General features: G+C 46.0%; 1 protein-coding gene across 2 annotated transcripts; it reads right to left on the bottom strand.

The window, feature by feature from the left end:
* Nucleotides 1–2,383: 2,383 nt before the first annotated feature.
* On the bottom strand, nt 2,384–10,730 carry LOC138769353 (surfactant protein C-like). Of its 2 annotated transcripts, XM_069947765.1 has the most exons (6): nt 10,597–10,730; nt 9,079–9,201; nt 8,828–8,965; nt 6,103–6,219; nt 3,661–3,783; nt 2,384–2,651 (listed from the first exon to the last, which is right to left on the bottom strand). In XM_069947765.1, the coding sequence occupies exons 2-6, from the start codon at nt 9,100–9,102 to the stop codon at nt 2,553–2,555; spliced, it is 501 nt and encodes a 166-aa protein (XP_069803866.1). In that variant the 5' UTR covers nt 9,103–9,201; nt 10,597–10,730; the 3' UTR covers nt 2,384–2,552. The 2 variants fall into 2 exon arrangements, with proteins under 2 accessions (XP_069803866.1, XP_069803867.1); XM_069947766.1 differs by lacking the exon at nt 6,103–6,219.
* Between the last annotated feature and the right edge of the window lie 5,099 nt (nt 10,731–15,829).

The following is a 15,829-nucleotide window of genomic DNA, read 5'->3' on the forward strand; positions in this document are numbered from 1 at the left end:
GACTGTGTGAATAGCCCAATAGAAATCAATGGGCAATTAGTTGATCCCAGATTACAGATCGGCAATCACGGATGACTTTGATTAAGGCCATATACTATATTGAGTGATGCGGGAGCTTGTTTACCTCCCTGTCACCCTGAGTGGCATGGAGAAGCCATTGGGTTATACTGGCACATACTGCTTATGTACTGATGTCCCTGGGTACTGACAATTGAAATAGAAATTCTTTTTGACTGGTGTGCAGTATTAGGCTATATTCACACTGCGTATGAGTCCGGCCGCATTTTGTACGCCGCCGAACATGTGCGGCTGAAACTACGGGCGTGGGAAAAATCGACATGCGGACGGATGTGTACGAACCGCGAACATACGCCCGTAGTACAGTTATGCTTCCCTGGCTTGTTTCGAAGCGATCTGAAACAGGTCATTTACTTGGAAATCTTCGCCCAGCCCAATAAAACTCACAGAACCTTTTGGATCGAAAAATCAAGTTCAATTTGGCTGAAATAAGTACTTCGTACGGGACCGCATGGAAATCCACGGCCGTGAGTTGGAACATTTCCGTCCTCAAACAATGGTCTTGTTCATTTTTCACGGCGCTGCATACGATCCGGCCGTAAGCTCATACGTAGTGTGCACTGTGCGTATATCGTATACTTTCAAGCGAACGCATCAACCTCAAAACTATGTGCGTATATTCGTGGTTCGCACTACGGCCGGACTCATACGCAGTGTGAACATAGCCCTATGTTGTGCAATGTATGCAACTTTCTTGACATTTTCTCCTGTGTTTAGGAAGACACGGATGCAAGAATCTGGAGGCACCCTGCCTGACAGCTGACATTATTACTGAGGTGTAACAAATAAGAATTCATATGTACACATAATCTCTGTTGCTTATTGCAAAGACCATGTTTATTCTGATACATTTTTATGAACTCATTTGCCAACATAATACACACATCTATCACATGAGGTTGAAAATAAAGGTGTTAAAGCAGTACTCCGGAGAAAAACTGTTGTTTTCAAATAAACTGGTGCTAGAAAATTATGCAAATTTGTAGGTTACTTCTCTTTAAAAAAAAAAAAAAAAGTAGGTCTTCCAGTACTTATCGGCTGCTGTAGGTCCTGCAGGAAGTGGTGTATTCTTGCCAGCATGACACAGTGTTCTCTGCTGCCCTCTCTGTCCATGTCAGGAACTGTCCAGAGCAGGAGAGGTTTTATATGGGGATTTGCTATTGCTCTTTACAGTTCCTGACATGGAAAGAGGTGGCAGCAGAGAGCACTGTGTCAGACTGGAAGGAAACCCCCACTTCCTGTAGGACATACAGCAGCTAATAAGTGCTGAAGGACTTCAGTTTTTAAAGAGAAGTAAACTTAAAATCTGTATATAACTTTCTGATACCAGTTGATTTGAAAACAATTGTTTTTCTCTGGAGTACCTTTAAGTCAACTTAAGCTTTAAGGTTACAAACCCACTTGCCGGATCTGCAGCGAGTCTCCTTGCTGCGTTTTTGCAGGGAGACTCGCTGCAGATCCCGGCCCTATACTTTCAATAGCAGAGAAACTCGCAGCAGGGATGTACATCCCTGCTGCGATTTTGTCTGCAGCCCGCCCCATTAACCCCCCGGCCGCCGGACATTATACATTACCCGGTCCCCGTTCCTGCTTGCTTCGTGGCTCCTGGTGTCTTCACGGCCTGCCCGACCAATCAGTGCGCTGCGGCGGGGCAGCGCACTGATTGGCCAGGCGGAACGTGCCGGGAGCCGCTGAAGCAAGCAGGAGCCGGGATCAGGTAATGTATATCGCCCCCGGCCGCACGATCGCCCCCAGCCCTGCAGCCCCCGGCCGCACGATCGCCCCGCAGCCCCCGTGCGGCCGGGGGCTGCGGGGCTGCAGGCGATCGTGCGGCCGGGGGCTGCGGGGCTGGGGGCGATCGTGCGGCCAGGGGCTGCGGGGCTGGGGGCGATCGTGCGGCCGGGGGCTGGGGGCGATCGGGGCGGGCAGGATATACATTACCTGATCCCGGCTCCTGCTTGCTTCAGCGGCTCCCGGCACGTTCCGCCCGGCCAATCAGTGCGCTGCCCCGCCGCAGCGCACTGATTGGCCGGGCGGGCCGTGAAGACACCGGGAGCCCCGAAGCAAGCAGGTATGGGGACCGGGTAATGTATAATGTCCGGCGGCCGGGGGTTTAATAGGGCAGGCTGCAGACAAAATCGCAGCAGGGATGTACATCCCTGCTGCGAGTTTCTCTGCTATTGAAAGTATAGGGCCGGGATCTGCAGCGAGTCTCCCTGCAAAAACGCAGCAAGGAGACTCGCTGCAGATCCGGCAAGTGGGTTTGTAACTTAAGTCTTGCATTTTGCAAAGTTTTCTAGCCCTCCGGATGCAACCTGCAGGGTAAAGGATGAGGGTTTTATTCTGGTTGCATAAGCAAAGCAGAACAGGGTTTATGTTACACCTGGATTGAGCAGCTGTCTTAGTGATATTTATAGCCTGGTTCCGATGCCGATCATGTGTCTTCCCCATACATAAAAGCTGCAGGTGCTATTTCAATTGTTATTTGAAATTGAAATTGTAATTGGTTTGGTAGTTGTAGTTGTCGAACACGACCCTATCAGCACACACCGACTCGCATGTTCAGGATTCATCTGGAAAGAAACGGATATAATGATTACTAAATAATGTAGAATTAAGTGAGAGCTCAGCTGTGAGAATGGTAGAGCCCTAAGGAGCTCTCATCCCCCACCTATCTGTGTTCCGATTCAGTTCCACCCTGTGCAGTCTGTCTGCTTTCTACACTCACCATAACCCCCATGCCCCATGTTACTACATAGAGATTTGAAGTGAAGTCTTTCAAGTTCCAGGACGGTTCAGTGTACAATGATTAAGGACTATGTAAATGGCAGAACAAATTGAGCCTGACTATTCCCATAATCCCAGCTGCCTTTCTGTTTAGTCCCAGTTTTTCAGTGGCGACTAAACCCTGTAGGATGGGAGTTGGAGATAGGTCTTGCATATATATCTAGTATATATATATAGTTTAAAGGGGTATTCCACTCAAGCATAGCTTTTAATATGTTGCTGCCCATGGTGAGACTAACAATTCCTTCCGTACTTATTATCTATTCAGTCTCCTTCCCCCAGTTCTCAGCTTCTGCTTTCTGTTAAAGACACAAAAATCTGTGTATGAGATTTTCTCCCTGTCTCCTCCTCCTCCCCCTCCCTTCCTAGATGGCGGATGTCCCTAACTGCAACTTTGTAACAACTTTGTAATGCCAGGAGTGTTAATGACAGTAAGTTCATCAGCAACTCTTAACATTACAAAGAATCTACAAAGTTGCAGATACAGCCAGGGACTTGTTTACATAGCCTGTCTCAGAAGGGAGGTGGAGACAGAGAGAAAGGTTCAAACGCAGATTTCTGTGTCTTCAGCAGACAGCAGCAGCTGAGAACTGGAAGGAAGGAGACTAAATAGATAATAACAAGTACAAAAGGAATTGTTAGTCTCACTGTTGGCAGCAACATATGAAAAGTTATGCTTGAGCGGAATACCCTTTTAATTTATCAATCACAAGAAAATCAATTACTATGTTACTACATTAGCTGGAGCTCATAAACAGGTTTATAATCCCTAACCTCCATGAGCAGGCGTCTTACCGATTTTGCCCAGAGGATGTCAGTATTGTTGCAGAGAATGTTCACTCCCATCCCCACGTCTGCAGCGTCTGCTTTCTGCTCCGGTGTAACGATATACGTGATCTCATTGCCACTGGATGAGTTCTAAGCAAATAGTAAGAATGTTATACAGAGAAAAGGCTAAAAACTTACACCAGCTTCATGGCCGTCCCTGCAACAGTGTCAGATCATACCTTATGGGCTCCTCTATTTGGGAAGTGTAAATGAAAGCCTATTGTCGCCTATAATGTCCCATTGAAGCTGGATTCAAAGGATATTACTCTATACGATGAGCCAGAAGTCTCAGCACACCCATAAAGGGCCAGTTCACACGGAGTAAAACTGGCGACATTCTGTAGCAGAACTCTCCGCTGCGGAATCCCACCAGCCTCCGTGTCATACAGGCAGTCTATGGGAGGGCTCGCACCTCCTCTCTCTGCACAGAAGAATTGACATGTGAATTCTTTCAAGCGGAGAGAGGAGGCATGCGAGTCCTCCCATAGACTGGCAGTATGACACGTAGGCTGGTGGGATTCCACAGCGGAGAGTTCCACCATGGAATTCCACCAGTTTTACTCTGTGTGAACTGGCCCTTATTTCAGAATCCGAGCAAGTAATGGGTGAGGGGGCCTATTTTTTTAGGCTCTGTCTGGACCATGGCTGCCATCTTAAAAGCTGCTATATTGGATCAAGGCCAAATTTTTCCAATGGGAAGGTGGAAGTCAGACTTGCAATATCTCTTGTGGATCGAAAATTATCAAAAACAATTGGATTCAGCGCCTTTGGTTCTGGGATCAGCTGAGCTGTCCATGGTGCTGAACACAGAGCTGTCCACGGTTCTGAAGAGTGAGCTGTCCATGGCAGTGATTTTCAACCAGTGTGCCGTGGCACACTAGTGTGCCGCGACACATGGTCGGGTGTGCCGCGGGGAAAGTTCCCCAAACTATGGTGCCCCTGTGAAACAGGAGAAAACAATGGGGGAGAGAAACCTGGGGATGGGGGAGAAACAGGGGAGAGAAGCAGGGGGGAGAGAAACATGGGGATGGGGGAGAGCAGCAGGGGGGAGAGAAGTTTGGTGGAGAGAAGCAAGGGGGAGAGAAGTATGGTGGAGAGAAGCATGGTGGAGAGAAGCACAGGAGAGAAGCATGGAGAAGAGAAGTACAGGAGAGAAGCAGGGGGGAGAAGTATGGTGGAGAGAAGCACAGGAAAGAAGCATGGGGGAGAGAAGTACAGGAGAGAAGCAGGGGGGGAGAAGTATGGTGGAGAGAAGCACAGGAGAGGAGCGGGGGAGAGAAGTATGGTGGAGAGAAGCACAGGAGAGAAGCAGGGGGAGAAATATGGTGGAGAGAAGCACAGGAGAGAAGTAGGGGGGAGAAGTATGGTGGAGAGAAGCACAGGAGAGAAGCAGGGGGGAGAAATATGGTGGAGAGAAGCACAGGAGAGAAGTAGGGGGGAGAAGTATGGTGGAGAGAAGCACAGGAGAGAAGCAGGGGGAGAGAAGTATGGTGTAGAGAAGCACAGGAGAGAAGCATGGGGGAGAGAAGCACAGGGGGGAGAAGAAAACAGGCCCAGGTTTCACACTGAGTGAGTATAAATACATTTAGAATCTATATTATTAACTATATGTATAATATGTACTGTATTAGTGTAATTTTTTTGCCATTTTGGTTGGTGGTGTGCCCCGGGACTTTTTAAAGTATAAAAAGTGTGCCGCTGCTCAAAAAAGGTTGAAAATCACTGGTCCATGGTGCTGGGTCCGCAACACTGGTACATTGATGAAGAAGCACAATAGAGATTGGATAAAGGGACAGCAACCTAGAAAGTTATGATTGTACCAAGTCTGTATGTAACCATTCAAGGATTTGACCCCCTCCTGGTAGGAACTGGTAATACCTTGAGTTCTTGTACATGAGTGTGTACATGTGTGCCTGTCTCTGTCAGTCCTGCTCTGTACCACTGGGCCTAAGGCCGGGCCTAACTCCTCTCTAATCAGGAAACCTGCAGGCATATCACCCACACAGGACTAGGGGGCCCCGCCTATACTGAGACCAGGATGTGACTGTGGCCCCTGCCTATACTGAGACCAGGATGTGACTGTGGCCCCTGCCTATACTGAGACCAGGATGTGACTGTGGCCCCTGCCTATACTGAGACCAGGATGTGACTGTGGCCCCTGCCTATACTGAGACCAGGATGTGACTGTGGCCCCCGCCTATACTATACTGAGACCAGGATGTGACTGTGGCCCCTGCATATACTGAGACTAGGATGTGGCCGTGGCCCCTGCCTATACTGAGACCAGGATGTGGCCGTGGCCCCTGCCTATACTGAGACCAGGATGTGGCCGTGGCCCCTGCCTATACTGAGACCAGGATGTGACTGTGGCCCCTGCCCCCCTATAGTCACAGCATTGCTGGCACTTACATTGGCCTTGGCATTGTCCATCAGTGTGAGTATATCCTGTATAGATGGAGTCTGGGATCTCTCCATCCTCAGCACATAACATAGACTGCTGTTCATTGTCCGGATCCCAATAAGTTTCTATGCAGGAACAAGATATAAATGTGAGTGCAATAAATATACAAGGAGCGAATTGTATGTAGAGAGTATGCTGAATATTACACCTGGGTTATTATGATTTATATATGGAAACTATTGGAGTCCACATGGACTTCCACAAACGACATGCTGCAGTGTATTGTAAGAGCTGCGACATGCTGCAGTGTATAGTAAGAGCTGCGACATTCTGCAGTGTATGGTAAGATCTGCAAAATGCTGCAGTGTATGGTAAGATCTGCTATATGCTGCAGTGTATAGTAAGATCTGCAAAATGCTGCAGCGTATGGTAAGATCTGCAACATGCTGCAGTGTATGGTAAGATCTGCGACATGCTGCAGTGTATGGTAAGATCTGCGACATGCTGCAGCGTATGGTAAGATCTGCGACATGCTGCAGCGTATGGTAAGATCTGCGACATGCTGTAGTGTATGGTAAGATCTGCGACATGCTGCAGTGTATGGTAAGATCTGCGACATGCTGCAGCGTATGGTAAGATCTGCGACATGCTGCAGCGTATGGTAAGATCTGCAACATGCTGCAGTGTATGGGAAGATATGCAACATGCTGCAGTGTGTGGTAAGATATGCGACATGCTGCAGTGTGTGGTAAGATCTGGGACATGCTGCAGCGTATGGTAAGATCTGCGACATGCTGCAGCGTATAGTAAGATCTGCGACATGCTGCAGTGTATAGTAAGATCTCCGACATGCTGCAGTGTATGGTAAGATCTGCGACATGCTGCAGTGTATAGTAAGATCCGCGACATGCTGCAGTGTATGGTAAGATCTGAGACATGCTGCAGTCTATAGTAAGATCTGCAACATGCTGCAATGTATAGTAAGATCTGTGACAAGCTGCAGCGTATGGTAAGATCTGCAACATGCTGCAGTGTATGGTAAGATCTGCAACATGCTGCAGTGTATGGTAAGATCTGCAACATGCTGCAGTGTATGGTAAGATCTGGGACATGCTGCAGTGTATGGTAAGATCTGCGACATGCTGCAATGTATAGTAAGATCTGTGACATGCTGCGATCTGCAACATGCTGCAGTGTATAGTAAGATCTGGGACATGCTGCAGTGTATGGTAAGATCTGCGACATTCTGCAGCGTATGGTAAGATCTGCGACATGCTGCAGTGTGTGGTAAGATCTGCGACATGCTGCAGTGTGTGATAAGATCTGCGACATGCTGCAGTGTGGGGCTCACTAAGAGCTAACCCTCAGCTATTCTATGTGTGGTAGCCGGTAAGGTGCGGGGAGTTTTTGGTCGGTGGTCCCCCTGCCGTGTCAGCTGGTACGGTGAGTCGGTCTAGGGTCATGGTAGCCTGGAGCTGTATAGGACCCACCCCGGTGAGGTGTTTGACACCTCAATAACACCATTAAAGATTTAACCCAAGTGTACAGGTGTGTGCAGGTGCACAAGGAGTAGGCCAGAGTCCAATGCTTTAGAAGAATAAATCAATTTACTTGAGAGAACGTAGTGCAATACAGGGAAACTACTTTGGTGAAATACAGTCCAGTGCAATACAAAAAGTATGCTACAATCTTGCAAGTGACTCAGGTGCTCGTAGTTGAGGTCGAGATAAGGTGCTTTGGAGAAGTAAGAGCTTAGAGCGAGTAAAGGGGTTGCCTGAGGTACCAATGTAGAAGTGTACTGTGTCTGGAACAGTAGAGGTGTGTAGAAAAGATATAAAGAATACTCATACTCATGGATGAACTCTATTTTAACCGCCTTTTGCCCCCTACTTGTGGGCTACTCGTCCTAGGTGGGTTGTACAAGCCCCAGGCCAAGTTATCTGGGCTAAGCTGACTTCCAAGACTTCCCAGTCGTCTGGCACTGCGCAGTGGAATACGTAGACTTTCCATACTTTTTATTCCACTGGGGTCAGTTCATATGAATGCTGAGGTAACTGCCCTGCCCTGTTCCTAGCGTTGACAAGGTGTTCCCTATGCGGCTTCTCTCCCCCTCTAGAGTTCTAGCACTCCATAGCGGTTCTGTTGCTCATAAGGAAGAACTGTTGCTTGCTTGCATATTCTAGGAGCAACCTCCTGTGTTCTAGGAGGATGTCGTTTTTGGGATTTTAGATGTTTTTAACCTGTTTGTAGCCGGATTGAATAAAGCTATTTTTGTATCATATCTTAGGTGTGCGCCTCACTTTCATATCCTATGTTCTTCTTTCCCTCTTCAGTTCATGCTTGTATAGTTGAGTCCCTGTCAGAGGACCTGGCTTAACTCCAGCAGAGACTTGTCCTTTCTACAGGGATCCAACTAACCCTGCCTGTGATTGGTGGGCTGTGTGTGTGCAGAGAGAGAGCAAGCAGAAGATAGACTGAGGAAAGGTGAGAAAGCACATGCACCTGTGAGTGGGTAATGGACAACATGTGACACACAATAGTTAGCCCTTAGTATACTTCAGCTGTGCATAAAATAAGCTACATACAAACACAATAGTGACACCTAGTGAGAAAAACACTAACTGCAGTAAATACCTCATCCCACTTGTGTGAACCCAAGGTAGTTACCTTACTCAGGTGCAATACAGGTTTAGGTGCCCGCACCGGGTCACCACATATGTAGTGACAACTTACCCTCCTGTAATCATACAACACGGTGGCGGAATAGTTCCTGCTGCTGACAAATATGGCCGCCTTGGTCTCCTGTTCATTGACGGAAACTCTCTGTTGAATCCACTGCCCGTCCCTGGCGTTAAACGCCATCGTCACCACCTGCAGGAATAAAGAGGGTCTGTTAGCTATAAGCTACAAAAATGGGTGGAAAGAGTAAAAAATTATGTGTGGTAGGATTTCCTGCCATCCCCCGTATCACTGGTAACACTCACCTTCTCCGTATGCCTCTGCGTCATGTAAACTCAGATTAAAGACACAGCCACGATTAGCAGCACCCCAAGTCCAATACCCACAATCCACCTCTTCCTGGCCAATGGGCCCTGACCCTTATGCATCTGTAAGAAAGAAAAGAAATATTAGAATTATTAAAGTGGGTATGTGAGATTTTATAGCGGTATGTGAGGGTTACACAATGGAAAGGACTCCAGAGGGAGCACGGCCTGAGTCTGGGTGGTGGTTCTCTACACCACAAATATGAGGATCTAGTCCTCATTAAAGCGAATAATTTATTTTTCTATAACCTGGTCAGATCTGGCACATAATGGCAGTCCATTTTTCAAATTGGCGCTCGGTTCCCGCCATCTGCATTGGTTTCTTAATATACAATTAGGGACGCACCGGACGTGGGCCCGGCACCCCTAGGTCTCCGATATCTCCTCCCCGGGTGATGTACCTCCTTCAAAATCAAGTCTGGCCACGACACCAAGGGGATGGGATCAGGTTTGGCTCCAGGTTTTGGCGGGCCCTTGGGCAACAGAGCTCTAGTGGGGCCCTCAGCCATCCACACACTATGCACAGTCACTTGAGACACCACTAACATACACAAACACACATTACTGACACAGACACTTACTGACTGACACACATTACTTACTGACACACACATTACTCACTGACTGACACACATTACTGACTGACACACCGTTTTGCCCAGCCAATCTCCACACTGTAAATAGGTTGAGGACCTTCTGATCATGTGATCACCCTGCATTACAGTGAGCGGGCTGAACATCCGAACACCGGGCCCCCCCTCCAGCTCTGGGCCCCTGGAGGTGTTGGGGCTCTGGTACTTGTCCGGGTAAGCCCAGTGCTGATGCCGGCCCTGGAGGGGATATCAGTGAACTGGGCCCGCCTCCAGTGCATTGAGCTGCTCTAATATTGAGAAACCAGGAGAGGAGAGATGGGGTCTGGAGACCAAGCTTGGAAGAAAAGAGGAATAAGGACTGGAGACTAAGCCATCAGGAGAGAAAAGATAAGGAATGGAGACCAAGTTATCAGGAGAGAAAAGATAAGGAATGGAGACCAAGTCATCAGGAGAGAAAAGATAGGGACTGGAGACTGAGCTGCCAGAAAAGGAGAGAGAAAGGCTGAAGACCAAGCCATCAAGAGAGGAGAGAAGTGGTCTGGAGACTGAGCAATCAGGAGAGGAGAGATACAGGCTGGAGAAGGAGGAGGAGAGAAAGGGCATAGAGGCCAAGCTGTTGTTACATCTACTGTATATACAAGTACTTGTCTATTTACTGTACATAATTATATAATTCATATTGTTCTATGTGCTGTATGTATTATCCATATATGTAAATTTCACAGTATTATTACTTGTCTTTTATATATTGTATATTATGACTATTCTGTTATACACTGAATATTATATTATGTTATTACTATTATGAACTTATATACTGTGTTATACATGGTTATATTTCTCATATATGCCTCTTAGTACTTACAGGCAGGTTCATGTCGAGCTGCTCGGTCATATTCTCCATGGCTGTAGTGATGGATGCCGCTGGTCCTCTGGGTTATAGGTAGAGCTTTGTGTCCGGTGCTTTCCATCTTCAGAAACTTGGACCGAGTCTTATCATTCACTTGTCAAGGTTTCATAACATTTATACAGTAAGTAACCAAAAGACAAGAAGTGGCGACAAAGCTGATAAGGAAAGTGAAGGAGCATGAACGAATATACGGCATCACTGTCATTTCATCAAAGCCGGGAAGTGAAGTGTCCTACTGTGTACTTTGCCCATGTAACCCATGTACAGAGCCTGTGTATAAAGCTAAGAGAGGGCAATACATTGAGGCTGGGTTCACACTACATATATTTCAGTCAGTATTGTGGTCCTCATATTGCAACCAAAACCAGGAGTGGATTAAAAACACAGAAAGGATCTGTTCACACAATGTTGAAATTGAGTGGATGGCCGCCATATAACAGTAATTAACGGCCATTATTTCAATATAACAGCCGTTGTTTTAAAATAACAGCAAATATTTGCCATTAAATGGCGGCCATCCACTCAATTTCAACATTGTGTGAACAGAGCCTTTCTGTGTTTTCAATCCACTTCTGGTTTTGGTTGCAATATGAGGACCACAATACTGACTGAAATATACGTAGTGTAAACATAGCCTGAAAACGTATTGGCACTATAAGGATGTCATAAAGGATAGAATGTACACATATTTGGAATCACTGTGTACAGGAGAATGTTGAACAGAGCGGTGTATTACTTACATCATTCTGTTTAGCCGTTCCCCTAATATCCAGGAGAATAGGATTCTTGCCACACCCCTCCCCCCACCCTCCAGCTGCTGATTGACAGTTGACTGCCTATACACAGCATGGATAGATAACTGCCAATCAGCAGCTGGTGGGTGGAGTTTTCTGCTTCTCATGAATATCCAGGACTACTGGGCTCATGCACATAATGGAGAGGACTACTTACTGTCCATGTTATTAAGGAGATATCTCTGGATCAGCTGCGCAGAACAATGTAACTGATGCATCATTCTGTTCAGCTTCTCTGTCACTAGTTTATGCTTCCCTGAGATAGGACACCATAAACCTACTGACAGAGTCTCTTTAATGTTCACTCCCCTGCGTCGTATAGTTTACCATCCATTTCTGGGTGTCCATTGAATTATTGCTGGGCCGTGGTGTCCTGGGGGTCCCTGTTGTGCTCTGGTCATATTTCCTGCCACTATCACTGGCTACTAATCTCCCTATTTTATGCACAGAACACCACTCCCATCATCCCTGACCACAGGGCCTCACACAATCCTGGGTTCTCACATCTGGTGGGTGGCAGAGCTGTCACTGATACAATGATTCCACTGTTTGCAGATGTTTTTCCATCACACATATCTACAGGTAGAATCAGGATAACTCCTATCCGGTGCCCGAGACTCATCACTCATCAGACACAGCAAACAATAAGAGATTATCTCCGATTACCAGAGGAATAACAGAGACGCCGCACCCCAAACATCACCTACTCAATCCACTCACCCCACACAATGCGCCTCAACCCGCGCAAACTTATTGATGTACAGGGGAGGATGGAGGTTTCATAATGGGACATTATCCTCAGCGGCTCCACCTCTGACTGAAAGATTTCCTTTATATCAGTCAGTATAATAAGGATGTCATCTATGGAACGACTCCATCCCGATCACTTGAGCAAACACGACCATATATCTCCCACCAGTCTAGTAATAGACAAGCCAATATGGGGGCACAAGGGTTCCCCATCATAGTGCCCTAAAGTGGAGAAAACCCGCCCCACAAATTAATCAATCAATTATTAATTGAATGAGATTGCAGAACAATGCGGCAAACAATCTCTAAAGGCCGTATTACACGTAGCAATTATCGTTTTAAGATTTGCTATAATAATCAATTGCTGCCGATAAATAGCGATCTTGTAGCGAACAATTCTGCATTTATTACATTCACCAATTGTTGGTTGTTATGAACTATCGTTTTCACGTTATTATTCAGTCGTTAATCGTTCCTCAGGTCAGCCCATGTAGCATGTTTTATCTGCAAATGACTTATTACACGAACAATCAGCAAACTACCAGCGATAATTTTTCAACATGTTGAAAGACAGAAATGAACGATTTTTCGTTAATCGTTTGGTCGCCGGTCGTTATTAAACGGACAGATAATCATTCATTTTCAATCATTATAGTGAGTTTTTAAACGATAATCTCTCTGTGTAATAGGACCGATTGATGATAAACGATCCCAAACGAGATTGTTTATCGTCATCCTGAAATCGTTCACCATATTACACAGAATGTCGTTGTAACAATCGTTACTTTGATCGTTTACTCCATCTGATCCCAGAAAAAGCAAACAATGTGGAATTACACTGAACGTTTAGCGGACGATTAACGATGGGTCAGATCTAAATCAACGATCAATAGAGATGAGCGAACCGGGTTCGGTATTTGATTATCTGGGGCTACTGAACTTGGATAAAGCTCTAAGGTTGTCTGGAAAACATGGATACAGCCAATGACTATATCCATGATTTCCACATAGCCTTAGGGCTTTATCCAACTTCAGCAGCCACCGCTAAACAAATGCCGAAAGTTCAGGTTCGGATTGACTCGAGCATGCTCCAGGTTCGCTCATCTCTAACGATCAACGACACACAAACAATTTTTCGATCGTTGCCTGCAATTACACAGAACGGTTATCGTTTAAATATGAACGATATAACTATACTATAATGGTTTGATACTGGAATTTTCAACACTAGAAATGTGTTTCTTAGTGTCGTTTTCTTTTCAGCAATCCAGAAGAATCGGTTTGTAATATTTTGCTTGTTTGCCTTAGGCTGCAGTGATAGTTTTCATACCTAGATAGTGATATCTATTTTTTATGGTGTTGCTCTTTTATTTCCATTATAATAAAGTTAATTTTCCATTTTTCTTTTTTTTTTTTTAGTAGCCATAACTTTCTATTGACACATCCATATAAGGGTTTTCTGGTGGAGTAAGGCTGGGTTCACACTGCGTTTTTACAATCCGTTTAACATATAATTTTTATGGAAAAAAACAGATGCAATTGTTTTTCATCCGTTTGGGTCCGTTTTTCCTTTGACTTCCATCATTAAAAAAAAAAAAAAAAACAACGAAATGGATGCCTTTTTTTAATCCACCGTCAACACTATCCGTTCCAAGCGGATGACACACAATTGCATCTGTTTTTGTATCCGTTTCTCTATAAAACTTTCACTTTTATATGGTAAATGTAAAAAGAAGTGTTTTCCCCCAACCCCCCAACCCCCCGTCCCCCGGTCTTTTTAATAAAAACACTCTTTTAATCCAGGGTTGCAATGTCAATAAGGCAGGGCCGAGACCGTCCTTGCCCTAGGCCTGCAGCGCCTCTCTCTTCTTGCTGCCCGCCCCCTTCTTATTAACCATGCCTTGTAGCAAGAAGAGAGGCCCTGCAGACCTAGGGTCTAGGACCCGCCTCATTGACACTGTACCGCCAGATTAAAAGAACATTTTTGTAAAAAGGATCGCACTAGGAGACATTTGGACCCCGGGACAGAACATTGAACTACCTCTGCAACACAACGGTGCTAGTGATTTGGGGGGGGGGGGGGGTCGTGCTCTCATTGCTGCTTAATGATTCCATAACAGACTCTTCCTACTTGGCACAAAAAAATTCCAAAGAAGCAGAGAGTTTACCGGAGAACATATCCAAACTTGTTGAAGAGTCACCTGAAGGCGCCAATCGGTCCTCAAGGGTTTCTGGCAACACTCAAGTCCTTGAGTTCCTGTCAGTAAATCCTGCGTGATCCAGTCTTCATCAGAGACGCAAATTAACATTGTAAGTGATTTGCACAATGTGGGAAGAAGAAATATGCAAAGTAGCTCTCACTCCACCTATTCTAAGTAGCTTTCCCTTACATTTAATGCTTTGTCCCAATTCTATGCACAAGTCTTTTTCTCATTATGTGAATGTGCAGAACAAAACGGGAGCGGAACGGGTTCCTACTCTCTCTATGTTATCCAATGTTATCTAGCTTCGTGCCCCGGGGGATCTGTTTCTGGACTCTGGACCTGATAGGGATCCCATCCTCCCATAGTCTTACATCCTATTATACTTGAAAACAGTGACTATAAAATCCCCACAAAACTACTTGCGGCTCGCTACCCTCCCTCATTTACCCCTCACAATAAATCTGACACAAACCAGCTGTTCACAGTATCCGGAGAGTAATAGCTGCCACTGTTAATGCCCATGACCCTGACTCCCCTCTAAGCATGTTGCTGAAGCCCCTTCAACACAATCTGCCCATTGGCCAGAAGGGTTGGTTCCTTTGACAGCAATTGGTTAAGGAGCGGGAAAATGCTCGATCTTCGGATCATCACATCTTTTGTGAGGTCTTAATGACACCGTCCAATGAAAGCGGCCATCATTACAACAATGTGTGAACACAGCCATGTCTTATGTTCCTGCTATGAGTACATTAAGCAGGGAAAGTCAATATTTGCGCTGTCTATGTTAAGAGACTTGTGCTTTTCCCACTATGATCCCGTAGACTGTAATAGCACTGCAGATTTCCTGCAACCAATTTGGATCAACACAGTAGGGTTATAGATTGAACTTGATTAACTCTTTTCACTAATTTTTGAAGTGTACTGATCCTGAGTTACATCCTGTATTATACTCCAGAGCTGCACTCACTATTCTGCTGGAAAGGTCACTGTGTACATACATTACATTACTGATCCTGGACTGATCCTGAGTTACAGCCTGTATAATACTCCAGAGCTGCACTCACCATTCTGCTGGTGGGGTCACTGTGTACATAGATTACATTACTTATCCTGTACTGATTCTGAGTTACTGTACATGCTGTATTAAGCTATGTTCACACAACCTACATTTTTGTAACACCATGCCCTTTGTACAACGGCTGTGATTATTACGAAAATATATGTTACCTTGCTGTCTATGGGAGTGCATACACATAGTATAGGCTCCGGCCGGGAACCCGAGTGACGCCGCAAACAACTGACATGTCAGTTTTCTGCGGTTGCTATTCATTGAATAGCGGCCGCAGAAAACCCTGTCAGTGCACACAGGGGAGCGAGCAGCTCCAGCCGCAAGCTTCATAGTGTGCAGTGGGGAGTTCTGATGCGGGCGCGCACGGATGC

The sequence above is a fragment of the Dendropsophus ebraccatus genome, chromosome 12, assembly GCF_027789765.1.
Source record: "Dendropsophus ebraccatus isolate aDenEbr1 chromosome 12, aDenEbr1.pat, whole genome shotgun sequence".
NCBI classification, from domain to species: domain Eukaryota; kingdom Metazoa; phylum Chordata; class Amphibia; order Anura; family Hylidae; genus Dendropsophus; species Dendropsophus ebraccatus.